The sequence below is a fragment of the Nymphaea colorata genome, chromosome 2 (assembly GCF_008831285.2).
Source record: "Nymphaea colorata isolate Beijing-Zhang1983 chromosome 2, ASM883128v2, whole genome shotgun sequence".
NCBI lineage: Eukaryota > Viridiplantae > Streptophyta > Magnoliopsida > Nymphaeales > Nymphaeaceae > Nymphaea > Nymphaea colorata.
Window position 1 is genome coordinate 14,771,386 of NC_045139.1, and position 26,607 is coordinate 14,797,992.

At 38.6% G+C, this 26,607-nt stretch overlaps 5 protein-coding genes across 7 annotated transcripts; 2 read left to right on the forward strand and 3 right to left on the reverse strand.

Moving 5' to 3' along the window:
- The first annotated feature begins 1,354 nt into the window (after positions 1 to 1,354).
- On the forward strand, positions 1,355 to 4,990 carry LOC116248409 (calmodulin-like). Its single transcript, XM_031621180.2, has 4 exons — positions 1,355 to 1,592; positions 3,622 to 3,779; positions 4,442 to 4,522; positions 4,627 to 4,990. The coding sequence occupies exons 1-4, from the start codon at positions 1,517 to 1,519 to the stop codon at positions 4,759 to 4,761; spliced, it is 450 nt and encodes a 149-aa protein (XP_031477040.1). The 5' UTR covers positions 1,355 to 1,516; the 3' UTR covers positions 4,762 to 4,990.
- Positions 4,991 to 5,886: 896 nt separating this feature from the next.
- On the reverse strand, positions 5,887 to 10,063 carry LOC116248949 (2-methyl-6-phytyl-1,4-hydroquinone methyltransferase, chloroplastic). The gene is made up of 3 exons (XM_031621996.2): positions 9,159 to 10,063; positions 8,115 to 8,421; positions 5,887 to 6,212 (listed from the first exon to the last, which is right to left on the reverse strand). The coding sequence occupies exons 1-3, from the start codon at positions 9,752 to 9,754 to the stop codon at positions 6,057 to 6,059; spliced, it is 1,059 nt and encodes a 352-aa protein (XP_031477856.1). The 5' UTR covers positions 9,755 to 10,063; the 3' UTR covers positions 5,887 to 6,056.
- A 3,675-nt stretch (positions 10,064 to 13,738) lies between these two features.
- LOC116247447 (proline-rich receptor-like protein kinase PERK2) lies at positions 13,739 to 14,299 on the reverse strand. The gene has a single exon (XM_031619628.1). The coding sequence runs from the start codon at positions 14,297 to 14,299 to the stop codon at positions 13,739 to 13,741; it is 561 nt and encodes a 186-aa protein (XP_031475488.1).
- Positions 14,300 to 15,897: 1,598 nt separating this feature from the next.
- LOC116247191 (protein PLANT CADMIUM RESISTANCE 10) lies at positions 15,898 to 19,381 on the forward strand. The gene is made up of 5 exons (XM_031619204.2): positions 15,898 to 16,033; positions 17,258 to 17,432; positions 18,034 to 18,260; positions 18,720 to 18,948; positions 19,066 to 19,381. The coding sequence occupies exons 2-4, from the start codon at positions 17,264 to 17,266 to the stop codon at positions 18,891 to 18,893; spliced, it is 570 nt and encodes a 189-aa protein (XP_031475064.1). The 5' UTR covers positions 15,898 to 16,033; positions 17,258 to 17,263; the 3' UTR covers positions 18,894 to 18,948; positions 19,066 to 19,381.
- A 1,304-nt stretch (positions 19,382 to 20,685) lies between these two features.
- LOC116247146 (sm-like protein LSM8) lies at positions 20,686 to 23,259 on the reverse strand. 3 transcript variants are annotated; one of them, XM_031619139.2, is made up of 7 exons: positions 23,144 to 23,241; positions 22,242 to 22,328; positions 21,868 to 21,956; positions 21,704 to 21,744; positions 21,550 to 21,624; positions 21,042 to 21,094; positions 20,686 to 20,952 (listed from the first exon to the last, which is right to left on the reverse strand). In XM_031619139.2, exons 3-7 carry the CDS (start codon positions 21,902 to 21,904, stop codon positions 20,862 to 20,864), a joined length of 297 nt encoding a protein of 98 aa, XP_031474999.1. In that variant the 5' UTR covers positions 21,905 to 21,956; positions 22,242 to 22,328; positions 23,144 to 23,241; the 3' UTR covers positions 20,686 to 20,861. The 3 variants fall into 3 exon arrangements, with proteins under 3 accessions (XP_031474999.1, XP_031474998.1, XP_031474997.1); XM_031619138.2 differs by having other exon boundaries at positions 22,237 to 22,328; XM_031619137.2 differs by lacking the exon at positions 22,242 to 22,328 and having other exon boundaries at positions 23,144 to 23,259.
- Positions 23,260 to 26,607: the final 3,348 nt, after the last annotated feature.

Sequence of the window (26,607 nt, forward strand, 5' to 3'; positions counted from 1 at the left end):
AAAACGCAGGCCTTCCACACAAAAAAGGGTCCCAAACCCAGACCTTCAAGTCCTCCTGCTAAAAGTCTTTGACGAAATAAATTCCCGTTAAGGGTACTTTCGTCACTTTGAGGCATATAAAAGCGTATCTCTGTCATCCCTCCACTCGTGCAAGATGTCCGGTAAAGGCCTGTGCACGAAAACGTGTAAGGATTTCATTGGTACTTCTCGTGAATAAAATTAGATATATTAATGCACCTTATTAGTTTAAGAAAATTCATCTTCCGTATATTCATTAAATACGTATTGGCTATATTCTTATGTACCAAAAACTTAACTGAACTGAAAAAGACAAATTTGTCCTCGCAAGCAAAACTGCAAACTATCTATTCGACGATCATGGTTAGCTGCAGAGACCATTGGCGCTAAGTCATATATATATATATATACATATATATATATATATAATAAACTAAGAATCATTTTGTATCTTAGGAGTTTGAAATATTATTGATAACAAACAGAACAAGGGTTTAGATATGACATAGAAATCGAGGCCCCAAAAAGGGAAAAATAAAAAGCCTAGTAGGGACATTTTAATTTCCATCCTTCAACCCACATGGTCCAACAATGAAACCGAAAGCGAAACTTTGAACCAATCAAAGTCAAATTCTGACTTGCGCCTTCTATACTTTGTTTTCTCTAAAAGGCTACGAAGACTCTTAGTCTCATGACCTTAAGTAATTAAAATCAGCAGCTAGGATTTTACCTTCTTTTCACTTGAATAAAATTTCATTTTTCATGAATAAAAATGCCAAGAAAATGACTTTTTTACATGATTTAATGTTTTTTTAGTACGAGCACTAAAAAACACTCTTCTCAACCATACAGTTGTATTAAATAATTAATTGTAAAGGTTATCCACTCAAAAGAAAGTAATCGACTAAAAAAAAACAACCACCCTTTAACTTTTTAAAATTTAATCTACACTTCATTTGACAATGGGGATCGGACAGATTTAGTTGTATTTATATTGCTAAAATTTCATAAAGCTGCAAACCTTTTTCCAAGAACAGTGATTTGTATTGAGATGGAAAACTTGGTCGCACCAGATATGTTTATATATTTGTTTTCCTATAACCTGGTCTTGTGGCAAAAAAGCAAATCCAGTGGAGGGTAATTCCGTCAACTCGAAGTTTAACGTAATAAAGAGGAAAGAGTTTGGCGTTTCAGTAGTTTTGGCATGGGAGCAAGGGCAATCTTGTAACTACGAGCTAAACCGTAGCTTGCTTTGATTAATTAACGATAATCACCGTGGTTAGGACGCCCCTCGGACGCCTACATAAAGGCCTCACGCGGAGATCAACAGAGTACGCTACACCACCTCGCCTTCTCTCTTTCTCTCTCTCTCTGGAGTCTTTCGTCTCACTTTCCTTCCTTCTTCCTCCTGCTTTCGCTTCACACCAGACCTCTTCTCCCTTCTCCTCTCTTCTCTTCCTCTTAAAGTTCTCCCCTTGGCAAAAGGAGAGGCTCAACAATGGCGGAGTGGTTAACCAGAGAGCAGATTTATGACTTCCAGGAGGCTTTCAGCTTATTCGACAAGGATGGCGACGGTAAATTGATTGCGCTTTTTCTCTTCTTGGTGTTCGAAAGTTTTCCATTTTCTTTTCTATCGTTCTTCGGCTCTACTTTTTCGTTTTCATTCGGTAAGCAGCAGTTCTGCGGTCGAATTCTCTCTTCCTCTTCTTTTTTTTTTCCTGGTGAGCGAGCGCCAAGAGGTGACTCTATTATTCACCTGAAAGTTAACCAAATCATCGATGGAGACCTCCGTTCTGCGGTTTCAAAGGGAAACCGTGGATGCCCGCTTCTACTGTTTCTCTTTTGAGGTCTTCTGCGATGTTGTCGAGGAAAGGGGCTTCTCCCGGGTATTTAGGCATCTGTTTTGGGCTTTCTCGCGAAGTGGGTGCCACTTATCCGGTTAAATTTGTGACGGGATGTTGGATTTTTCGAGCAAAAAATCCCAGTTTTTTTTTTTTTTTTTTTTTGCCAAATAACGGTGTTATTTCTGAGAAAGCAAACATCCCTGGCGGCAAGCCGGCAGGCGAACGGATACAGATTTATCTCGTTGAGGAACCGAACACAAATTCAGTAAAGAAAATGGAGTCCAAGAAATGTCTAAATCCGATACATCACAAAAAACACAATCCATACCATGTTTGTCCACCGTATTTATATATGTAGGACGTCCGCGTATCGGATATTCAAGGAAATATAATCCATTGACAGCCACTAAACATGTATATTTGTATAGTTGAAGAACAACAGTGACAAAGTAGAAATATGTGTTTATATAAAGGTTAGGAGCCGGTTCTACCTAACTTATATGTGGTTCTGCCTCTCACAGTGAGCGATAAAATTTTAACTCACGGCACATTGAATATAGTTTTCCAGTGGGATTATACTTTGGTTGGATCTGGATCCGTTATCCACTTAAAGGAAATACCAACGGATGCGGCTCCTGTTTAGATCAACCATTGCTTGCTGCTGTGGTGCTTGGTGTCAATCAGCGTACGGCAACTAATGTTTCTCCGTTTGAAAAATCTGAGCATGCACACGTACTATAACAAAGAAATGTGGGATTCAAGATTTTGGATCTGATTTGGTATTATTTTGACTAGCATTTTCAATCTCACGATATCTACTTGTAGATAAATTCTGAAGAGTGACATCATACGCTATATTTTTCTCAATATGTTTGCTGTCCGTCCGAGTTTTCTTACTTAAAAAGGCTGTTTGAGAAAACAGTGACAATATATTATTGTTTCACCAAAAAATTAGTTTGATTCATGGAATATTTTAAAAAGTGTTTCGCTAATTTTTGGAGCTTGAAAGAAAGAGTAACACAGATATGTTACTGTTTCCCAAACAGCTCCAAGTGTTTGGTGGTTGAAACGCGTTTCAGTCATCAAAAGCACAATAGAACATAGAAAAGTATGCGACATTTTTCCAAGTATTGTTGACATTCTTGACAAAATCTAAGCATGACACAAACACGTTTTATCTGCAAGGTAGATTCAAGTGCTATCTCGATATCCTTATAGTTTATATTTTTCTTACTTTTGACTAATCCATATGCCTGTCAATTTTAACGCCTGAAAGACGCAAACCATGCATCGTCATTGTGGCCCTACATTTCATAAATTCATAGAGAGAAACAGAGAGAGATATGACTGACTTATCATGAGAAATACCACCAGAGACTCTACACGTGGTTTAAACTAAGAATTTTCTGAAAATGTTTAGATTTGATAGAGCTTGATATTATCAACATCGGCCTATTCATGTTTTCTTTTTTTTTTTTTTTTATAAAGAAGTGGGTGTTTGGTGGAGATACCAAGTAGTTAAATCCAAAAAACTTGATTTCAAACCCAATAGATTGGACCAAACCTTGTGAACGTCATGAGTCTTGGATATGGATTCGAACTGCTATTACCGCGTGAATGTCGATTCTAGCTATATTGCATATGCTGTTTGCAGAATAATTTTATTTTCTAAACTTTTTTGCATTAACTGAAGAATGTGTTATCTTATTTCATTGTTTGGTGCAATTAATAAGTCAAATATTATTAATGCTCATTACAGGACGCATTACCATACAAGAGTTGGCAACCGTAATTGGATCGTTGGGTCAAAACCCGACGGATGAGGAATTGCGGGAAATGATCGGCGAGGTCGACGTCAACGGCAACGGCACCATTGAGTTCGTCGAGTTCTTGAACCTCATGGCGAGGAAAACCAAGGTATAAGATTTTTTTTTTTTTTTTTCTAGTACGAATTACTGGAAGCCATCGAACTTACTGATTATTTCACGAACGCCGCCCAACTTCTCAATTATTAGGTTCAGTGCACCTTTTTTTTGTTCTCAATGCGCCTCTCCTTATTTCCTGCTTCATTGGTTTAATGTGTTAAATAAAAAGTTTTTATTTGTGTAAAACAATTGATAAAACAGCAGTGGTCGGTTTGCTAAGACAACAGGCACATAATTTATGACTTGCGACTTGGTTAGACTCAGCGAGTCAAACCCAAACCTGGTCAGCAAATGACTTGGCCAAGACCTGACTTACGATAACAGTAATTGAATCAACTGACTCGGTGAAAAACCCAGCTAAGCTTGACTCATGCAGTTGGTGCTCTCAGTTGACCAGACCATGTCAATACTGACCAAGAAAGTTGGTTTAACAAATTGGGCCTAGTGTGGAGGGAACCCACATGTATTTGAAAAATGAAGTTGAGTTTTTCACTTTGGTGGAAATATAAGTCACGTTATTGACTTGACCAAAACTCAAGATTTAATGCTTGAGAGAGGTTACAGCGCTTGAACAAGGAGTTCGAGTACTTTCTAAATGCCTCCATGAAATTGTAAAACAATGGAGCTGATGTTCCGCTTTCACTATTAATGCAGGAGACTGATGCAGAGGAAGAGCTCAAAGAAGCTTTTAAAGTGTTTGACAAGGACCAGAATGGCTACATATCCGCAGAGGAGGTGACTCTTTTCTTCTTACTCTTTCTATTGAAAATCTCTTGGCTTAGCCCGTGGATTTCTTTAGGAAGAAATTGGACACTGACCAAATTCATTGATCTTGGCAGCTGAGGAACGTGATGATCAATCTCGGAGAGAAATTGACAGATGAGGAAGCAAGGCAGATGATCAGTGAGGCCGACACTGATGGGGATGGCCTTGTAAACTATGAGGAGTTTGTTAAGATAATGATGGCAGTTTAAGATACCCCACATCTGAAAGCATTTCAAATTCAGATTCATTTGTTCATTTTATGTTAAGAGGAATCCTGCAAGTGTAACCCTTCCCATTTTACATTATAGCTTCTCTCGGTCTGATGACATGTAAACAGACTAATTGGTAGGAAGCACAGTGTGATAAACTTCCATACTCTGTGTAGTTTCTGGCTTTTCTTACAATCTCAAGGTGAAAGAAAGTGTTTGTTTCTGTTCACATCAGATGTTTCCCTTCTTCTTACCACAAATTATGCACGTGAGTCTGCCCATTATGCCGCAAAATATACAAATAATTCCGCTCGTTATGTGAGACATGGATTCTTGGCTTTAACACAGAGTCCACATAGAAGAACCTGTAGTTTCCTGCCTAAAAAAGCAATGAGAACTAGTGAAAGACGCTAAAATCACGTCACAAACATCGATCCAGCATGCCCCTTTTAGAGGCATCCAGTAAACATGAATAAGAAGACGGGGGAAACTCTTAAACATGGAATAGCAACGACAAATTGACTTAGTCCGATTTTGTAAAAGGCACTTCAAAGAAACAGTATTCCTATGATGTAGATTCCGATTCTACTAACAGCAGCCTCCTCATTTATGTGGCAAACTCAAACTCATTAATTAAAAAATGCTAGGGAATTTCAATTATTTGGATTACATCCACATGCAAATGCAGAGGCTCTAATTCAATCCATGTAGAATACTGTAGTTTTGACACGAAAAGTTGCATAAAGATGTGTTCATGTTGACTTTTTACCTCCGGTTTATCTGTGAAACAAGACACGAAAAGGATAAACATTCGAGTCCGAATAAGCTGGCTATGTGAACAACATCACGGCTCCATTGACAACGTTCGATACCTGAACTCCTAGTTATCAAGGAGCACAAAAAGGATTTTCATCGCATTCCATAACAAAAGGCGAGAGGAATATGGGGGAAATTGAATATAACGAAAAAATAAATTTTACTTGGGGGAAAATAAAGAAACAAGGAAAAAGTCTTCAAAAAAATGCATTCCCAATTCCAAGTGAACTCTCTCCCTCTCTCGCACACAAGCGTAATTCAAACTCGAACTTAGAAACAAGCTCCTTTTAGTGCAGCTTGACGAACTGATTTAGATGAAAAAATAAGTCCAATACCTTTAAGTTCTGTAAGAAGATCGTGCTTGCCATGAGAAAGATGAAAAATTAAGTCTTAAACACATTTTAATTCTGCAACAACATTGTGCATACGATGAGATAAAGACAACTCTTCTTTTCTCTATCTCTCTCTCCCTCGCCCATTCATATGGGTTGACCCTTGGGAACAAGCTGATCCTTAAGCCACATGTAAATGGGCACCAGGACGTAATATGCTCCTGCTAGTGCACCCAAAATGAAACGATAGAGGAAAACGAGTGGATTTACAGGAGCGCTTACATCTTCAACCTTAGGTCCAAGCTGTGTAAACACACGAAAAGAAGATTAAACAATAGTTCAAATCAACAGAAAAAGGATATATAATGCAATAGGAAAATGCTAGATAAATAATAGATCCGTAATACAATGAGGATGTAATTCAGGATAACTCCTAAAAGTTAATTCTGAGAGATAACTTTGCTGCACCACAAGCATCAAAGACAAATAGGCAACTCAATACTTGGCATGGAATATCATTCTGCAAAAATAACTTACCTCAGTACAATTGAGTATCTTCAGAAGCCTGTGGTTCAAAATGCATAAGAAAAAATATGTTCTAGAGCAAGTGACATAGTCTTAAATCTGTGACAGATGTGCTACTATATTTACAAAAAAATGTTCTAACATATTACACAAGATTGCAAACACAATTACCCTGACCATGCATAGAAAGCTTAGATATACCACAAAAAGATATTCAGACATTTTAAGTTCATAAACGTCTGGAAACCCCCTTCCTGATTAGAAATGAACATGAACATGAACATCTCCACACACAGGAAACCTTAAAGCTCAAGCACAAATGGGAGGAAGAGACTGGTAAAAACAATGAAGCAAATAGGCCAAAGATGGCACTTGGGAAGTTGGGAAAAACTTATACAAGAAGAATCTCGACACGTCATCAGAAAGCCTATGCAAGTAGGAGCCCTGAGTGTCATCGTGCTTCCGAGGCACCAATGACCAAACGAATGAAAATTATTCAATAACCATGGAGGATGCGATTGAAAAGGAACCCAATAAGTCTGGCAGCTACTAAAAGAACTGTAGGCCTTGGACAATGAACTCTTACGAGAAATAAAAAAAACTAAGCAGCATGACCAGGAGGCAGCTACCAACTGGACAGCAGACAGACCATAAAGATGGACGGTTGCTCATATATGTCCAAAAGGGTTAATCTGATGGGCTGAGAGATTATAGACACTATGTTTTCATAGAATAAGAATACTAGTCAAAAGAAATAGAGCACATCTCTGAAAGGAGAACCATAGCATATATGTAGGCCGGTAGACCCAAGAAGTAAAGATAAAATTTGTCATAGACCTATCTGAATAGGTGAACAATCGCTGAACATATATCCTACACCAAGTTTCACTATGGGCATATGCTTATGATGTAATTCCATCAACTGACCCGATTAGCGAACCAAATGACATAAACAGAACTACCAGCAAAATTCATGATCCATGGATTTCACCTTGGCATTACATCAGCCTTCATAACTATAGGCTTTATCTGTGTATGTGTTTTTTGATCTCTTATAGTATCAAAACATAAATAAATGGAATATAATAATTCTCCTTTGTCATCAGTTAAGAATAAGATCTGAGTTGAAGTTACAAAAAATAAAAAAAGGGCAGAGGTACATGCCATGAGAAACCAACAGTCTAAATGAAAGAGGGGGTGAAAAGGACAGCTTCCAACAACTCTTTAAAGTTCATGGAGATCAGAGGACAGTAGCAAAAACAATGTCACAACAGGCAGAAAAGGCACGAAAAATGCATAAATATTTATTACAGAATAGGAACATCTAAACTGGTCAATTGATGAGGTTCCAATAGCTTAACTGACATTTTTTATTCAGAAAAAGAAGAGAAGCATAATCTAGTTTAAATTTCTCACAAGATTTAACAAGGAAACATATACAAGTACCACAGATTATCCTAAACATATAAGAAAAATAACTTGTCTGAATCCCATCTAACAATAATAAAAAACAGTGGGAGATTAATGCAGGAAAAAGCAAAGTATCTGGCATAAGGGATAGAAGGGATGATAGCTTGACCTTTTCTATTTCTTCTAATTTCCTTTTCTTGCCAAGGGGCAGAAAGAGGAAATATAAAATACAGCTGAAGAGTATCCAGTGGTTAGCAGTTCGCGCATTACCTGCAATGGGGAGTCGCCAGATTGCTTCTTCACGCCTGTAACAGAACATCCCATAATCAGACCATGTCTGCGCACACCTCTGTACCATTTAGGGCCAATTCTTTTGAGTTGGACATCCTCGAATCCAGCCTTTTCAAACCACTCTATGTACTCTTCCTCCTTTGGGAACAGCATCCAGACATCGGCAAAGAAACGAGATAACCAGTAAGTTGGGTATACTGGACCAATTAGACAAGCCTTTCCACCAAGTTTCAAGACCCTGTATGCTTCTTTGATGCCTCTCTGAGGATCTGGCCAATACTCTATGCTGAAAAAAAAAGCATGTTTATTGGTAAACAAGCGCATTTACCAGTAAAACCAAAGAATTTGATTTGCTAACTGGATAAACATCAGCTAAAAGCTTCAGAATCAAAAGCATGAACAGATTGCGGCAGGTGCTTTGACAACTCATGCAATATTACGTTGCAATGATATTGCAGTCGTACAAGATCATCAAACTCCCAAGTTTCCAGGAACCATGTCTACAGTCCAAGAAAGCGTCCAACAACTCGGGGAAAAAAACATCATTTGAAAGCTATTTCGTAAAAAGTTTCTTCAAGTTTCACTGAGGACAAAGAGGTGGAAAAGACTTCAGAATATGAAAGTAAAAAAGGAGAAAGTCAAGTAGCTGCGGAATGATCACCGTAAGAATCAGGTACTGCTTCTTGCAACTAAAGATACAATAAACTAATGTGAACATGAAAACTTACTTATAGTGCTTCTTTCCCTATGCTAAAGCAAAAAGTTAAGGGGTTAATTTACATTTACTTTACGGATTTTCTCACAGAAATTGGCTTTCCTAGAATCAAGAAATATCCAGCACATCAAAACAAGTAGGAATATTTAATGCATCAGAAGATTTAATGCATCAAAACAAGTAGGAAGTTTTCGACTATTCCTCCTCATCCTCACAGAAGAAACAAAAAGGTCCAAAAGCATCAGAAGGGATGCTCCACAAAAAGAGAAACAATCAATTGCCAAGAACAACACATAACTAACTTATACCTTCCAGCAGACACATATCTATCAGCATAATCAGTAGGGAAGGGGAGATCCTCCGCATCCCCTTCAATAATCCTGCACTCTTTCAAAGGCTCCTTCTGCTTGGCCTTAGCCAGCTGGTGCGGTGACTGGTCCAGTATGGTTACATTCTTGGCATCTACGTGCTTGACGATTCCCAACGTCGTGAATCCGGTGCCACCGCCCACATCCACGACCACCATGTTTCTGTCGTTGAGGTCGGCAGGCTCAAGGGCATCATCCCTCATATCCTCAGTCCAATGTCCGGGATTAATGATATGATCATACACTATTGACAGAAACCTGTAGAACCAGAAAGCCTCTTTCTTGTGCTGGATGAACCTCGGCTGTGAAGCAGGCCTAGAGGAGGAAGACAAGCTGCACATTGGCCCCTGAACTCTGCTCCTCCTGTCGGTGCACAGCAACCCCAAGCTAGGAAGAAGTGTCCCGCATGACTCAGAACCACAGAATCCCAACTTCAAGGGATGAAGTAACTGGCCGTTCCTTGGGATGGTGCCACTTTCAGCTCTCGTTCTCACAATTTTGAGTGTGCCAACAGCAGTACTAGCCATTGCAACCATTGTTACGAGAAAAGCAAGAGCAGGAAGATCCTATTTTCTGGCAAAATTACAGATACAGAGGGTCGCGCCTCTAATTGGGGAGAATCATGAGGGAGGGTTTTGGAGATAAGTGTCTCAACAAAAAACGATGGCACTCAGGAAACGGGACAGGCGAGAGGGAAGGAAGAAGGGGACAAACGAGCTTTGGAGTTTTGAAGACGATGGTGGCCTGTGAATCTTGTCTCATGAAGGCCACAGGTTTTTTTGGAGATGCGGGAGAAGGGTGACGTGTATACTCGAAAAGCAGTGAACCCTTCACTACCCGAAAAGTTACTGATCTTTGGTGTTTTTACTTGCCCTGGAGAGGAGTATATCATACATTTGACATTAGCTTGCTGCGTCAAACAACTACCGCTTGGAACCGTCGAATCGAACACCACCCACACTACCGCACGCATTTAAATGTATATATTTATAGGCTATATTAGGTGTTAGAACAAAATTAGTAAAACACATTTAGATGTGTTCCTTGGTATTATTATCTTGAACTGCATGAATTTAATTTGAGATCATGGAGAGAATTTGAACATCTTCTCGTTCCCAAATTTACAGCAATATGAATTAAGTGCTGTCGATGTTCCACCTCCTTATACCAGTTCAAGTGCTCTTTCTCTATCAATGACTTAAACTAATATAAGTTAAATAATAATAATATCAATAATGTTATTATGTTCTGGTACTATTATTATCTTGATAATTAAGGTCCTGTCACGGCAATGGATGACAGTGGTAGAGCCAGAAATGCTCTCCATTAGAAAAAGTGCACGTTCCTACAGAATACCAATGACCAAATTGTATTTGGTTAGAGCTATCTATGCCATACATCGGCGACACACTCGTACCAGTAAATAATAATAAATCCAGTTGCCCACGTAATTTTAGTTTATTTTTTTGTATTATTTCTTAACATAATTTGTTTTGTTATATATTGATGTCTCTCAAATCTAGGTTTTTTCTTTGTTGAAGTATCAAAATTTGGAAAAGTGCCCCTTAACCAAAAACTTATGGCATTCGACCTTTTTGATTATCATCAGTATTAATGACTTGATTATAACTTTGAGAAAGGAAACATGCTGGTTGGGGAACTCAAAATATTTTTAGTTCTATCAAACTTAGTAGGCCGCAAGATGCGTGTCACTGTGGGCCTTCTTGTGGCAACTTTTAGAAGCTGCAACTCACGAGTCTTCGGTGATTACTTTTATTTGGTGCTTTTTTCTCATAAACTCCAAATTCATGATCCAACCATTACCACACCCACCTTGAAAGTTTGTCCCGCTAAAGCTGGTGGAAGTTAAGGCAATCAATGAGAAGCCACAAATGTAGGTGAAATGCCATTCTTTTGCAATGTAGCAAGAACCAGATCATGAATATATGTTAAACCTTGAGCCAAGTTGCCAACCGTGAGATGGGGTGTAACGTGACATCCAACTCCAGATAGCCAGATTTGATAAGACAATTAATATCCAACAAAACAAAGTTCAAATTTGTTGCGAACTAGCATCCACTATATGAAAACCAAAACCAGAACAAGAAAAAGCTAATGGTAAGGCTCAGGCGGTTTTGCCACTTTTTCTTTCAATGGAGATGGAGGTCAAGTCAATGGTGCAAAATTGTTGCCATTGAAGATTTTTAGTGGCTCATTAGCATGATAAAGCACGAGCCTTCTCTTCTCCAATGAAGTGGAAAATTAAAGATGATACAGTAAGGACCAAAGCAACCTTCCGTAGAAAAATAATACAGGTTTAGGGTTAAATCCCATGAAAGCAAAACAAAAAAGAAACTTAAGAATTGCAGGTTTGAGTCTTGAATAGAGAAAAACTAGAAACGATGTAGGTACAGGAACATGCCTCAGGTTAAATACAAACCATTCCTCCCCTCCAACAATGGGGCAATGGGGAATTGATATTTGCCATTTTTTGGAAAGGAATTAGTGTCCTGTTCAAGATGCAGCACTTTGCATTATGTGTTTTGAACAGAAGGCTATCTCTTTTTCCAAAAATGGCAATTTCAATTCCCCGCTACCTCAAAGTTGGAAACGAGGGAATAGTTCATGCTTCGTCGGTTTCACTGGAAAAGGCATGGTTGGTAGGCACTGCAATCGATGCTGAGAAAACGGCAGATGACATCAGAAGGCAATGCGGAAACACACATGAGAAGAAGCACTTCTTTTGCGGTTCAACAAATCTCGTAGTGCATGAAATCTCAAGGGGTTGAATGTTAATTTCTAAAAAACCTGGTGCATCAGAACCTCTTTTACGGCGAAAGGTAAAAAACCTCTTCGCTGGGCTTCAACCCGTTGGGAAATCTAAACAATCCAACTAGTTTTAACACTCAAATTTTTTAATGGATCCGAGTATTGACCTGGCCGGCAAACCAGAGATTTTAACATGATGGGCATCATTTTAGAATACAAGTCTTTCCATCGCCCACAATATCAACAAACACCCACGTCTTCAGTTTAACTTAGTTCGTTTTTCTTTTTAATTTTACATGCAAATTTTGAAAATTTACCTTCATCCTATGAAAAAAAAAAAAAAATGCAACTACCGCATGAAAAATTTCTGTGGCTTCATCCTTGCGTAGTATGACTGTCCCGACCCAACTCTCAATGTATCGGATCCAAACTGGAACTTTTAAGATATCCACTTTTTTGGTAGTTTATATATATGGATTCGAAGTGGGATTTGAATACTGATGAAGAAAAATGTATATACTAATTCCAAATCCAAAACCTAAATTCATATGTGGAAACGGTGGCACCGCATTGAGGAAGGAAGGTTCAAATATCATCAGCTTAAGTCTGGGCAGATGGCCATAGTAGCAGTAGGGCTGGACCTTAGGAAATTCCGGCTAGCACATATGGGCAAACTGGGGAATGAAGGAGACCCGCTGTTTCTTCCGACCTCTTGAGGAGAAGAAGAAGTTCAGCATGATTCATTGGATGTCCAGTATACGAGATTTTAATTGTTTCCATGAACCCTCCATCTGCGCAGTATCCTTATCAACATCGCGTTTATTAATTTTTCCCAGCTACATGCTCGCTATTTCTATCTCCAGGACTAAATGCAGAAGGAGCATCGTCCTCACGATTATGTTAAGACTGGATATGGCTGCCTCCTGAACCATCGGGATTTGCTTTGCTTTCCAACTTCATGTTAGGATCTTCGCCTTAAGCGTCGCTCTTTTGGCAGTAAAAACACTCCCGTAATATCCATAAATCTACTTTAAAAATCTAGTTTTTGTTTTTCTCCCCATTCTGATAGATATCCGGTTCTGATAGACATCTAAGTTCGAATGATTATAGAAATTCGGGTAAGGCTTTGTATTTTGTCATATAGATTTGAGTTCAAACAAGACTTAGAGTTGGTTTAAGCCAAAACCCAGTTCAAGTCAACTCCATTCACATCCCTGAGACTGAGTTTGGTTCAGATTCTCTAAAAATGGAGGACATGAACTCAATCAGTTTATGAAAAGGGACTCGTTGCAACAATGTGGGAACGTTTAAAATGAAGAGGAACAACAGATTGATTTGTAAGTCTCACAAGTGTTAAAAAGTGAACTGAAAACCACTTGATCTTACAATATGCTGCTTCCTTAGCAGTAGGATGAAAAGTTTGTTTGGCTTGTTAAAGTGAGAGTATAGTTGGTGCTCATGGTATTTAGGGTTACATACACCCCAAAAAGAAGAGTTCATTTTTTCAAATTTGTTCTCTAGTTTAAAGGTCGGGGCTTCATCTTTTAAGATGTGATTTCGTCTATAAACCTACCAAATAAAAGGCTCCATCACCTAACTTGCAATTTCATACATATTTTACCTACCAAATAAAAGACCAACTGCTAGAAATTGTCACAGCAAACAATTGATCAAACACGCTGATAGGTTATCCGGAGACAGACTTGTTTGCAAACAACAAAATCCGTGTCCTGAACTCAACGCAACCCAATTCACATAAAAACCATTCCTAACCGCTCAAGCATCAAGCCCCTGCCCGTCGAATCGAATCCTCGATGGGATAAACAACCCCCTTGCATTAAAGGCCTCGTCGGGCTACCCTCCGGCGGAGCGGGCGGTGGCGGCGATTGCGGTGGCGCCGGAGGCGGCACGTCGTCGGGCACGAGAGGGATGCCCGGCACCGGAGGCACGAGGTCGGGCGGCTGTGGTACGTGGGGCACTGGCGATGGCGGAGGCGGCGTCAACGGCGGGTCGATGTTCGGAGGGGTCTCTTCGAGCTCCGGAGATGGCCGAACCTCGGGCACCTCATTTGGGAAGTTGGGCTCGAAGCCGGGAACAGGGTTCGTATTCGGCATTTCCAGCGGAGGTTTGGGCGGATACTCAGAGTCAGGCGGGACCCTAGGAAACTCCGGTGGCTGAGAAAGAGAGAGGGCCTTGAGGGTGCAACTCCTCCGGCAATCGCGCACGGGCGGACGGAGGTGGCGGAGTGTCGGAGACGGTGCCATGCAGATGTACTTCCCGGGAAGGTTGACGCTCAATATGGAAGCCGCCATGAGAGAGAGAGAGAGAGAGAGAGCATATGTTCCTGAAAATGGAAGCATCGGGCGTCAAATTTTCGACACGTTTCCTTCAAATGACACGCAGCCTCTCTGTTGGCAGAGTTTTGTTAAATGCCGGAGTGGACAAAAAATTTAGAACAGTAGAACATCTGGAGCCAAAGACCATGGGACAAATTAAACAAAAATGGCTTCTCTCTTCTTTTTGTGTTTTTACTTCGCAGGAAGAAGACAAAAATATTCTAAAAATCTCCCATTTGTTCTTGTTAAGATCAATATTTTGAAAATGGAACACTATAAATTGAATCGCAAGCGTTCATCTCGGTATTTCGAGTTTATCCTTAAAAAAATGGTGTCGTTTATCACTGATCTTGTTCCACAATATCATATTCCATGAAACTCGTCACAGCGATCTTCCTGAAAAAATAGAACTAGAAAGAAGAGGGGACGATCCAGATGCAACTTGCGTTATGGACTTCTTTCCACGATAAGAGACGTTTCATTCTTCATTTGTTGATGCGGCCTATACATGCATCTGACGCTGCAGTATTTATAAAACCACTTCCTCATTCCATGGCATTTGTTCGGTTTCATTCTTTTCCTTTTTAACAGGTATTTTTGTTGTTTTTTTTCCCTTTCTTACTACATATTTTCTCAAACTCATCCATTAAAATGGAGCTTTTTTTTTTTTATTGATTCATACTTTCTTACAATGTGTGTTTCAAAAACACCCTGTTATTGTTAAAAACTTTCACATGGCGTGTTTACAGTGAACGTTTGTTTATTGAATTTATAAACAATATCCAGAGTCACGTCATGCCTTCTAGAACAAAAACATAGATTTTTTTAAGACAATGTATCGTGAGAACGTGAAAAACGTTGTATGACCATGAAATGCTCTAATTTGATGGCATGGTGAAGTTTTTTTTTTTTTTTTTTTACAGTATTTCTTTCAACTTAAATGTCCTGTGAAAGAAGTATCTATCTATGAAGATCCAATTGAAAACGTATTGTTTGCACATTTTTCGAACCAACCAACTATGCTACCCTTCTTAAAACGTGAGTGCATTGGTGTGAATACAAGAGTTTTGAAATTTAAGTTTGAATGATGAGTGGTCAAATCCTTGTATCCACTCCAAAATTGGATTCAGATCTAAGGTGGACAATTTATACATCAAATAGTTGCATATTTCAGTTCAAGCTCGAATAAGAAAAAAAGGCAAACCACGTCCAGATCCATTTCTTAAAACCACAAAAGCAATTTTGAAGCTAGGTTTGATGCATCTGATCCAATCCCACGTTCGATAATGAAGTTAAGATTAATGTTTGAAAGTTGGATTGGATACGAACGAATATTATAGTTTATATCCATAATGGTTGGGTCAAATAGTCATGTAAGACTATATCTGAATCTGAAGATCTCGTTTTTCAAAGCAGAATTCCATCTGATTTTGTACTGGAGCCTGATTTAAAGTAGTGTTATTGGATATTTGATTTCAATCCGATCCATTGACGGGCAGGTGGAAAAATAAATCCCATTTGAATCGGATCCAGATAGCACTACCTTCAAGTCTCCTCCCGGTTCCCTTGTTCCCTCGGCTATAAATTGGCGGCCCTATTCGTTGTCGCTCAATTCTCTTTTCCTTGCCCTTTGCGGTTGATTTCTTCAATTCTACGAAATATCTCCAGTTTTTTTCTTCTGATTCCCCAAATGCTGAAAACCCTAGAGAGGTAACGCTTTCGATCTTCTTCGCTCCTTCCTTTTCCGAGATAATTTTTAGCTGCAATTACTTTTTTATTAGTTTGATTCGTTTTGCTCTGCGCGGACTATCAATTCGTCCTAAAAAACTTATTTAAATGAAAAAGAGAAACCGTCGGAAATCTCTCTCTCACTCGCTTTCTGTGCGTGGGTTAAAAGCGAAGGGGCATAAATCATAATTCTGTTCGACTGGGTATCCTGTTGAAAACAATCTTCCCTTCTTTGGATGCCTGAACTTTTGGAAATGGGTGGAAGTTGTCAATTTGATTCCCCTATGTTCAGACGTCCTCTATTTTGGTCCAATATCTCAATATTCTTTGTAAATTTTTTAATCGACGTCTTTTGTCCTCTGATTAATACATCAAAATATTTGGTTAGAAAACGTGCAGTGTGAGTTTCCGCAGAACGCAATTTTAACGTGTTTTTCTTGATGGCGGAATAAATGTATCTTCTGCAAATGCGTTCGTCCTAACCTGCTATAGTTCTTACCTATTGTCCCATGAGGACTGTGTTTTGGACGTACGATTAAATGTTGGTTAGTGCGAGTATGAGTTTACGGGTAATCCAGGTTTGAGCATTCGTTTTTGCTTTTATCCTGTGAACGTCTCTGCAATTATCTGTCACAGATTTGGGTTGAAGTTGTCTACTTTCTCAACAAATTACAATTTTGTAATCGGGCATCGCTTAGCAAAGAAAAGCCTGCTTTGTTATTAGTTTCCAAGACTTCTTACAGTCTCAATGTCAAAGCTTGTTCAGGGAGTACTAGCCCATGTGTTTCTCTTATACTTTTCACTTTTCAGAACTCCTTAACATATGAAGAACACTTCTTCCACGTTGGAAATGCACATTTTCCATATTGGCTGATCTATGTTCCATTTTTTTTTTTTTTTTTACTTTAATGTACTACACCTAATAGATATTTTGTGCAGAATCTTGGAAGGGTGCATTTAAGTAATCAATTGTTTTATTTACTTTTCACATTGCTGCGATTGCACTTCTCTCTCATTTTCCATGGTTGATATAGTATGATTCTTTACCGTCCTTTACAAAATAGTCTTCACTCGCAAGAATATAATTTACTAACTGCTAAGTCCAATAAAATTTTATTTTTACACCAATGTTAGGATAGTTTTTCATATAACCGTTGTGGTACATTGCACTGGGAGAATGATTGTAACATGTTCTAACTTTGACAGGGTAGGATGGAACAGAGAGGTAGTTATGTGCCCCCAAAGTACATGCCATTGGCCAATTCAGATGATGACATCAAAGATGACTTAGAGAAAAATGATGCAAATCCTCAGCAAAGGAAGCAAGACCCTGTCCAATGGTCTTCTGGAATTTGTGCATGTTGCGATGATATGCAAAGCTGTAAGATATTGTGACTTCATTCTCATCTTATTGTTGTAAGATTAGCAGTCTGATATTGTGATAACAAGTATCAGGAAGTTGGTGTAAAGTTTTAATTGGGATGCTGTATGAAAAATCTTAAATAGGAAAGCTAGAAGTTAACGGAATTAAGCCATTCATTAAATTTCTTTGACTTTACCTCGGTCTAACTAACAGGTTCTGCGTCAAATAGTGGTTACAGCATGCTTCATCCAAATTGCTACACCACAAATGCATGCATATGGTTTTATAATTTTATATATGTATTCCCCCTTTTTTATCTTTTTAATGTGAAAAAAGCCTGCCACTTTCTGCCTGTTTTTAGGTTGTTGTTTTTAGGTTGCAATTTTCATGGAAGTTTTGCTGTTGGTGATATTAAGGTCACCTTGCATTTTCTCAACTTCAGTAAGATGGAAGATGTGGTTGCTTGGCCTCTTTTATCCTAATAGTTGGATACAAATTTCTTATTTTATGATTATCACTAGTGGTCCTGTACATACAGAATAAGTTGCTGATCTATGTTTCCTGAGCTAGATGACCTTGGCTGAAACCCTTTCAACTGAAAGGACCTACTTGTTTCCAGGTTGTATTGGTTTCTTTTGTCCTTGCTTCCTGTTTGGGAAGAATACAGAATTCATTGGTGCTGGAAGCTGGACTGGGCCATGTGTTACTCATTTCACCTTATGGGGCCTTTTCAACTGCCTTTGCTGTCTGCTGACTGATGGGATGCTACTGGGGCTACCGGGGATTATGGTCTCATGTTATGCCTGTGGATACCGTAGAGCCATCCGAGAAAAGTTTAATTTGCAGGTATATTTCCTGAAATTACTAATCTACTTCGTGCACAGATCCCAATTTTCTTTTTCCCTCACATCTGGTTGTAGCATTTTGCTCTTGAATATTTCATATTCCTGCTATTCGTCTTATAGAATGGATTACCATAAATTTTTGACATTACAGATGTTTGTATATTTTTTATTAGTATAATGTTGTGCTTTTACACTAAATAACCCAAAATTGTTCTATAATCCTTATATTCTAATATTCTACTGCTTGTTAAGTAAAGTTTGATACAAAAGTGCAGTCTTTCTGAATTGGAAAATTCTGAATGCTCATCACACTTGTAACTCGTAAAGTGCCATCAACTCAGTTCAGTGACATTCACGAGCTGCTCTTACCAGATGAAGAAAACTCACATACGCTGTTATTTTCTATATCCCCACTAGATTGCGTCTCCTGTAGCTTGTTAATGTCTTGTATGTTTTCCAGGAAGCGCCTTGTGGAGACTTTGTGACACATTTATGCTGTCATCAGTGTGCCATTTGCCAAGAGTATAGAGAACTCCGTGAGAGGTCAAATGGTTTTAGTATTTCTAATCTCAGTCTACCTGCTGTTACTGCTCCTCAAATTCAGACGATGGAACCAGGTTCAGCATCTAAGTAATTCAGAATAACCTCGTTTACTGATAATCCTTCTTGGTGCATAGAGCCTTTCGAAGGTGAGTTTATATCATTCTCCATATTGCTATTTTGTTTTCTCTAGTTCCTCATTTAGTGGCACTTTTTCTGTACTTACGAAATAAAATGAATCGGTTAGCAACTTCTTTACATCACAGGTATCATTTGTGGTGCGGGAAACGGTAGATTGTATGGTGCGACAACAAAAAAAGTTTATCGTATGTCTGTTGCCATTTGTCTGACGTTTTAGGGGAGGCTTGAAGTGCCGTGTCACAAAATCCGACTTGACTAGCTTGGTGTCATTAAACGTCATGTCCAATCCAAATGCAGATACTTAGTTGTAAATTACGGACACAAATTTGTTCTGTACATGGTATTGGCATGCCATTCAGTCTTTTTGAGCCACTTCACAGTCGATATATTTTCCTGTAATGCGATTGCTCTTAATATTTTTACATGGTAAATTTGCTATTATGATTTTGTGCTGATTGTAGAATTGAGAATTCACTTGCATACTGCATAAGGCCAGTCTTGTGGCAGTGCTCGTCGGTCATTGTTCATTCGATGAAAAGACATCATGAATATGTTGTGTATGGAACTTGGTCCTCGTGCAATTTTAAATTTGACAGGTCTTCAAGTTTGTAAAAGTTAATCGCCTGAATATGAGCTTTTAACAAGATTGAACTTTCACCGTAAGGACCTGCGGCCACAATTTTCAAAGTGTATGCCGATGGCATTTTCATAACTTTGGACCTTTGGTGTTGCAATTAGCACCTAATATAGAGTACATTCGACATGTATCTGCTAAAAATACGACATGAACATACCGAGTTAGTGTATCCAAGATTGGACACTTCCTCACCAACCGGGAACTTATGTTATTAATTTACCAGATATTTTTTTCATAGTGTGAATACGAGAAATGATTCGAAACAATTTTGCAAGAGCAAGGACTCCAGAACAGTCAGCCATAATCTAGCAACACAAAGCACTTTCGAACCAAGGGACCTGTAAACCCAATTTCAGTACGTTGCCTCTAGCACCTGACATAAGCATTAGTTTCACTGCATAAAATAGCAGCATTAAACGTTTCGACCTGACTCAGCCCATTTGAATTGTTGTATTCCAATGGGTGGCAAACCAATAAGTATTGCATATAGGGGTTTAATGTACGATGTTTTTATACAGGACGAATTTTTTATCATTTTCAAACTATTTTCTCCATTACCTCTTCGAAAAAAGGAATATAAAAACATCATTTGCTCATCCACAAGCGATTCAGCGGCATCGGCCGTTTCACCGAGTCGGCGTGCTGACTGAGTTCACTTAAAACCCGATTTTTGCAACAATGAAGCCGGAGGAACATTCGGAAAATGAAGCACAAATATTGGTAGGCAGAGGTTGCCCAAAAATGTTTCGAGTCCGTTAAAGGGAGTTCGATAAAAGGAAAAAGAAACAATGTGACAAAGAAGTCCGACAGTCCAACCGACCTTTTTTTTCTTTCCCAATTGGATTTTAAGTCACAGGGTTGTGGAGGGGCTAAGATTTTTTCTTTACCCACGTTCGAATGCATACCGTACGGTGCTGAAAATTCTGCAGTCATGTAAAATCTAACACAGTGCTGCTACTTGTGTACCGATCTGCTTTATTTTTCTATATTTTCAGATTGACAGTAGAGATGAAAACCACCGGTGAACCCAACCGCCATGCCTTACCAAAATGCTACATAAAGATTTGATAGGGTATACTAAATGGTTGTCAAATGATAAGTGTGCCCATGAACAGGTAACTGACTGCATCAGTTTTCCGAATTTTTAATCCACTGCTTAACAAGAAAGAGTAAACTGTAGAGATTTACTACAAGACATGAGATAGCATAGCAGTTTTTACAGGTCAGCCCGGCGTCAGCAGCTTCTGCCTCTTTCTGAAAGAAACTAGCACTCCCATTAGATTCTCAATGAATCACAGGCTTGAGTGGATGTGCTCTCAGTTTTGAGAGGTCCAAATTCGAATCAAGCTCTTCATCCAATTCCCCAACAACACTTCTGTGATTCAACGAAAGAAATAACGGCTTAGTACAGATGAACAGTGTAAAATTCAACTGGTAGAAAGGACATGAAGTAAGTGAGCTTGCATGTTATCTCCTCTTATTATGTACAACCCCAACACCAGTTGTTGAACGCCTTCCTGGACAAGTAGAATAAAGGACTCGTAAGCAAAAACAAGAATTAAGATACCTAAATTGTATTAAATTAGATAAATACAATGGTGACTGAAGCACAACAGGAATCTCTTTTTTTTTCTCCAAATATACGTAATTTCAGCTTGGGCTGCCTACCAAACCTGGTGGTTTAACCTTTATCTACAGAATGGGCGAGGAGGTTAGCAGACAACTACTAGTTATGCTTAATACATATCCCACGAGTTGAACTCTGAGTTCCTAGAATTTGGAGGTCCCAACTGACTTTCCCTTGGTTATATCACTTATAATTAGTTAGTAAACATTTCTTGCAATTGATAGGAAGAATTGAATAACACTTGTGCATTGATACCCTTGTAGAAACTTAATGTTTATGTCAACCTTTTCCTCGGTCAAAGTGAACATGTTAAAAAAGCCATACTAAATGAAATGGAAGACTGACCTTAGTAGAGTAGACCCTCTCATGGGACTCATCCAGAATGATATTTGTGGCCTGATCATACCCTTTTAGAATTCCCTAACGAAATCAAATAAATCAAATAAATATCACAGGCATATTTCAAATGCTGCAGTGGCTCAGAGTATGCAAATTATACCACTATGTTGCGTCCATCATTTGTTATGACAGATATTGCTTCTACAAACAAAAACCACAAGCAGAAAGGATGGAAATCATCAGGTCAGAGTGCAACACAATATCATAAAACAAACTTCAGAATCTGAAAGCAGGAAATCAGATAAGCAAATGGAGACCACTCACGATCTACAAGGGACTCGAGACCAGGACCACCTGACATTATGCCACGCCTTATCTAATCTCTTTGTCTGTCCTCTTCAAAAGCGTGGTACCTAGAAAGGTCGAACAAGAACAACTTCTTGAGAAGTCATGTGCCTAAAAATCCATAAAAATATTAAACAGCACACATTTTTAATTTTTTGATAGGGAAGCATACAATAAACTCTTTAACCACTTCCAACATTAATATCCTCTAGACGATACATTGTTCAGGTCACAGGTCACGTTAACCAACAACTCAATTTCGAATCCTTTTGGGTTGTATCTCCCAACTCAGAAATCAAGAAATAATTAAAGCACTCGTTATAAAGTATACAGAGAAGAATATTTCACCAAACTGGAGATGATGGCTGATCAGGTAGGTAGAGGAAACGGTCAGCGAGACACGGGAAAACTTTGCAGCATTGCTGCATTTAAGACTCGTCCTACAGCCAAACGTCACAAGAGAAAATAAACTAAAATCAATCCAGGTAAACAACTAGAAGTCCATTACTTAACACAAACTATTAAAGAGCGAAATGTTCAATCCCAATCTGATTATAACATTCATACATCCATAAAATCTATTGTCTATCCGCCTTTCAGGAAAGGAGAACTAACATCACCAAATCAGCTGAACACACGCATCCGTGTTCCTTTTTCTAATTTCACAAAACAGAAAATCGAAATCAACGAACATACACACCCGCGCACTTATACACGCACACAATTTCTGGCCTTTTTTACCCGTGGAACACAGGACAGCATGACCAGTCATCTCAATATGCATTCATGGTAAAAATTAGAATCAACAATAACTAGACTAAATACAACCACGAAACTAGAGCTTAATAATAAAAAAAGAAGAAAGAGGAACACTAATCATCAAGCAACATCCACGATTAATCGAGTGTCAAAACCCATAAAACTCCCCACGCATCCAAATGGAAGAACAAAACTTCAGAAAAACTATTCGTTTTCCCAGAACAACAAAAGAGCCCAAAGGAACAAACAGCAAATATCGTCCAGACCAAAACAAGGTAAGCGCGGAAAAACAGTAGTAAACTAGAAATCCCATTCTCTCAACTGAAAGTGACAAAAAGCAAAAAACAAAGAAAGTGCTGATGTTTGGGGAAGAAATGCGGACTAAAAACTAGTAGCAAATAAACAAGAGCATATTCCACAAAGCTAGGAGCATCGAAAGGGAAACGGAAAATAGAGAGAGACAGAGGGAGAGAGTGAGAGAAAGGTCGTCGGAAACCTTCAAGAAAACAAGGAGAAACCCGATTGCTGACCGCCGGCTAGGCCACCATAACCCTAGTGAACCAGAGAGAGGAGGGAGACAGAGGAATCAACCGAGTTGTCGTCCTATTAACTATGAGCCCACGGGAGTTGAGACGAGTACGACGGGGTGTCAACGGGTCGGTCCAAATCCAGATTCACCAAACAATTGGATCTGGATATCGTTATCATTTTCAAGTGAAAAATCGTATACGAGTTAAGAGAACAAGAGACATACCTGGTACAATAATATCCTTTTTACTTATTTCTTATGGAAAAATACGGACCTCGAATCGGAACTAAATTGTATCTCAATATAATGTAAATTTCCTTATACCATTCGAATTTAGATGCTCCCAAATGGGCTTGACTTAAATACTTAATCAGATATCTTTTTTTCTAATACCAGTTAAGATTGGATCAGAGACTACGGATCCATTATAGTTCAACACAAAAAGGGCTGGCCACGACGGCACCAACTGCTACCTAGTGATCCAATAGCCTATGAACATGTGATAGAGAAAGTAAACAAATCTCACCATTGAATCTAACGAGAGTTGAGGCTCTTACTAAAAAACCAATTGCACCATATTCAGCTGGTTACAAGCAAGCAGCCTAGTGATCTAACCAATCCGCACGCAACAAATTACCATTTCAAATAGCACATTTAACATTTGATTTGACATGTTTAATACATAAAAGGGTTTGCCTTCGAAACCAGGTTTTTGGAGTGGTTTGAGTATTAGGAAAACTCTTGAAATAAGAGAGAAAGAAGGGAATAGCAAACACACAAAGCTTAACATGGTTCAGCCTAATCAATGGCCAACGTCCACACACAAGACAACACAATGGCTGCTTTCACACATTAATAACAACGAGTTCTTTTACAGGTAAAAGAACTAAACGGGTACGGGTACGATGTTTTTACAAATCATGGTACGGGTACGGTGTATTTTTTATGCAATAATATTGATTTTTTAATTTAAAAAATAAATTTTGAGAAAAACAAAACAACTGATCTCATAAAGAAAACATTTATCCCTACATACCATCTCATAAAGAAAACATAAAATTATCCTTACATACCATATCAAATGTTTGTTTCATAGTTTCTACATATAATCAAATAAAAAAGAAACATAAAAAAACTGAGATCTCGGATTAATATATTTCATTGTAAATTCCGTTCCTCTTCCACCTCTGCAAAGTCCTCCTTATCCACCTCTACCTCTTGCCATTCCCTTGACTGCCATTCCCGTGGATAATGGAATAGCAATAGCAAAATGGGGATAAGTAACAATGGGGACATCATTAAATTAATCCATGCTAGACAATGCATAATCATAGAACGGCGTCTTTATCAGCTTGGCAGCATTTTCTACAATAAAAAGAGGTGCAATTGACATAAAAGAGATAATCTGTAATTTGTAATAAGCAAAATATAGTTAACCGAGCTTACCTGTTAGCAATACGTCAATAATGTGTCAGTGGAATCCCAAATTCTCCTACTCTGTGTGATCACTGTTATAAGCATAACAATCATAATAAGGAAAAGGGGGAAAGTCACAATAATCATGATCGAGCATCATCATTCATCACGCTCACAAAATGGCAGAACATGGAAGCGAGCAATAAATAATAATGAGCAAGAGGAGCATTACCCCTTTTCTACGAAATCAAAATGATTTCAGACGTCGTTTGGGAGCTCCTCCCGCCGTGGCCGCCCAAGGCAAGCACCCGCCATCGTTGCCATCCACCGGTCGTCTGTCGCCGCCCTCGTCACCGCCACTGGTCGTCGAAGCTTTTCAGAAGAAACAAAGGCAAAGATGGAGAACCGGAGAAGAAGACGAGCGTCGGGCAAAAAAATTAGGAACTTAGGTTTACGTTTTTTTTTTCGGATCGAATTATGGTTTGGATCTTGTTTCAACCCGAAATCAGATCCAAACGTACCACCGCTTACCGCCGTACCGGTATTACCGTACCGGCGTACCGGTACGCAGGCCTCCCAGGCGTACCGCGGTGACATAGATTGTCACAATGCATAGGAACTGATTTTTCAACTTTGAATTCGATTTAACAAGTGAGAGATTTAACCTAAACAAGTTCACTCGCTATAGTAGCCATCGCTCTATATTCTGCTTCGGCACTGGATCGTGACATTGTATGTTGTTTTTTACTTTTTCATATCACTAAATTTCCTCCAACAAAAACACAATATCCTGATGTGGATTTTTTATCTGTGCTTCCAGCCCAATTAGCATCTGTGAATCCTGTAATATCAATGTTTTCATTTGCCTTGTACCATAATCCCTTACTCGGAGAGCCTTTCAAATATCTCAAAATTATATCAATAGCTTTCATATGTATATTCTTAGGGGAATGCATCGACTGACTGACCCGACTAACAGCAAATGAAATATTAAGTCGTGTTACCGTGAGATAAATTAGTCTTCCAACCAATCATTAATATCTAGAAACATCTCCCAGAGCTTCATCATCTTTCACATCCAATTTTATGTGGGTTCAATATGTGTCAAGGTAGGTTTAGCTCCAAATTTTCCTTTCTCCACGAAAAGATCAATGGTATATTTTCTTTGAGACATAAAGATGTTTTTCTTTGATTTAGATACTTCTATCTCAAGAAAATATCTCAACTTTCCCAAATCTTTTATTTCAAAAGTTTGGTGAAGGAATTGTTTGGTGGCAGAAACCTGGTCATGATAATTTTCTATTACAATAATATCATCTACATAAACAAGAATTATCATTATTGTCTCTTCAGCCCTTTTGATAAATACTGAGCTGTCTGCAAAACTACGTTTTAATCTTTTGTCTTCTAAAGCAGTGTTTAGTTTTTTATGTTATGCACGAGGAGATTGTTTAAGACCATATATAGACTTCTTAAGTTTGCATATTAAGTTTGGTTTTCCTTCTTGTGGGTGCCCTGGAGGTAATTGCATATATACTTACTCATTCAAATCACCTTGTAGAAATGCATTTTCACATTTAACTGAAACTGAGATTGCAAACAATGGATAAAATATTTCTAATAGTGTTCATTTTAACAACGGGAGTAAATGTTTCATCATAGTCCAATCCATGAGTTTGAGTTTAGCCTTTTGCTACAAGCGGAACTTTGTGTCATTTTATAATGTCATCACTATGATACTTGGTTTTAAAAATCCACCTACAGTCAATCACCTTCTTATCATTTGGCACTTGAACCAGTTCCCAAGTGTTATTTTTTTGAATTGCATTTAGCTCTTCATTGATCGCTTCTACCCAAACACAGTTCTTCATAGCTTCTTGATAGGAATTTGAATCAACAACTTTAGATATATTGCTCAAGTATACAACATGTTTGGATGATACCCGATCACAACGTAGATAATGATTAATTGGAAATGTTTGAGTAGAATAAGTAAAATAGTCTTGCAAATACCT

Coding starts and splice junctions, on each gene's coding strand:
- LOC116248949 (XM_031621996.2), bottom strand. CDS start 9,754: ATGGTTGCAATGGCTAGTACTGCTGTTGGCACACTCAAAATTGTGAGA. Junction 8,422..9,158: donor AGATATGTGTCTGCTGGAAG/GTATAAGTTAGT, acceptor TTTTTTTTTCAG/CATAGAGTATTGGCCAGATC. Junction 6,213..8,114: donor CTGGCGACTCCCCATTGCAG/GTAATGCGCGAA, acceptor GTGTTTACACAG/CTTGGACCTAAGGTTGAAGA.
- LOC116248409 (XM_031621180.2), top strand. CDS start 1,517: ATGGCGGAGTGGTTAACCAGAGAGCAGATTTATGACTTCCAGGAGGCT. Junction 3,780..4,441: donor TCATGGCGAGGAAAACCAAG/GTATAAGATTTT, acceptor CTATTAATGCAG/GAGACTGATGCAGAGGAAGA. Junction 4,523..4,626: donor GCTACATATCCGCAGAGGAG/GTGACTCTTTTC, acceptor TGATCTTGGCAG/CTGAGGAACGTGATGATCAA.
- LOC116247146 (XM_031619137.2), bottom strand. CDS start 21,904: ATGTCAGGTGGTCCTGGTCTCGAGTCCCTTGTAGATC. Junction 21,625..21,703: donor ATGATGGACGCAACATAGTG/GTATAATTTGCA, acceptor TGATTTCGTTAG/GGAATTCTAAAAGGGTATGA. Junction 20,953..21,041: donor ATAATAAGAGGAGATAACAT/GCAAGCTCACTT, acceptor GTTGAATCACAG/AAGTGTTGTTGGGGAATTGG.
- LOC116247191 (XM_031619204.2), top strand. CDS start 17,264: ATGGAACAGAGAGGTAGTTATGTGCCCCCAAAGTACATGCCATTGGCC. Junction 17,433..18,033: donor TTGCGATGATATGCAAAGCT/GTAAGATATTGT, acceptor ACTTGTTTCCAG/GTTGTATTGGTTTCTTTTGT. Junction 18,261..18,719: donor GAGAAAAGTTTAATTTGCAG/GTATATTTCCTG, acceptor TATGTTTTCCAG/GAAGCGCCTTGTGGAGACTT.
- LOC116247447 (XM_031619628.1), bottom strand. CDS start 14,299: ATGGCGGCTTCCATATTGAGCGTCAACCTTCCCGGGAAGTACATCTGC.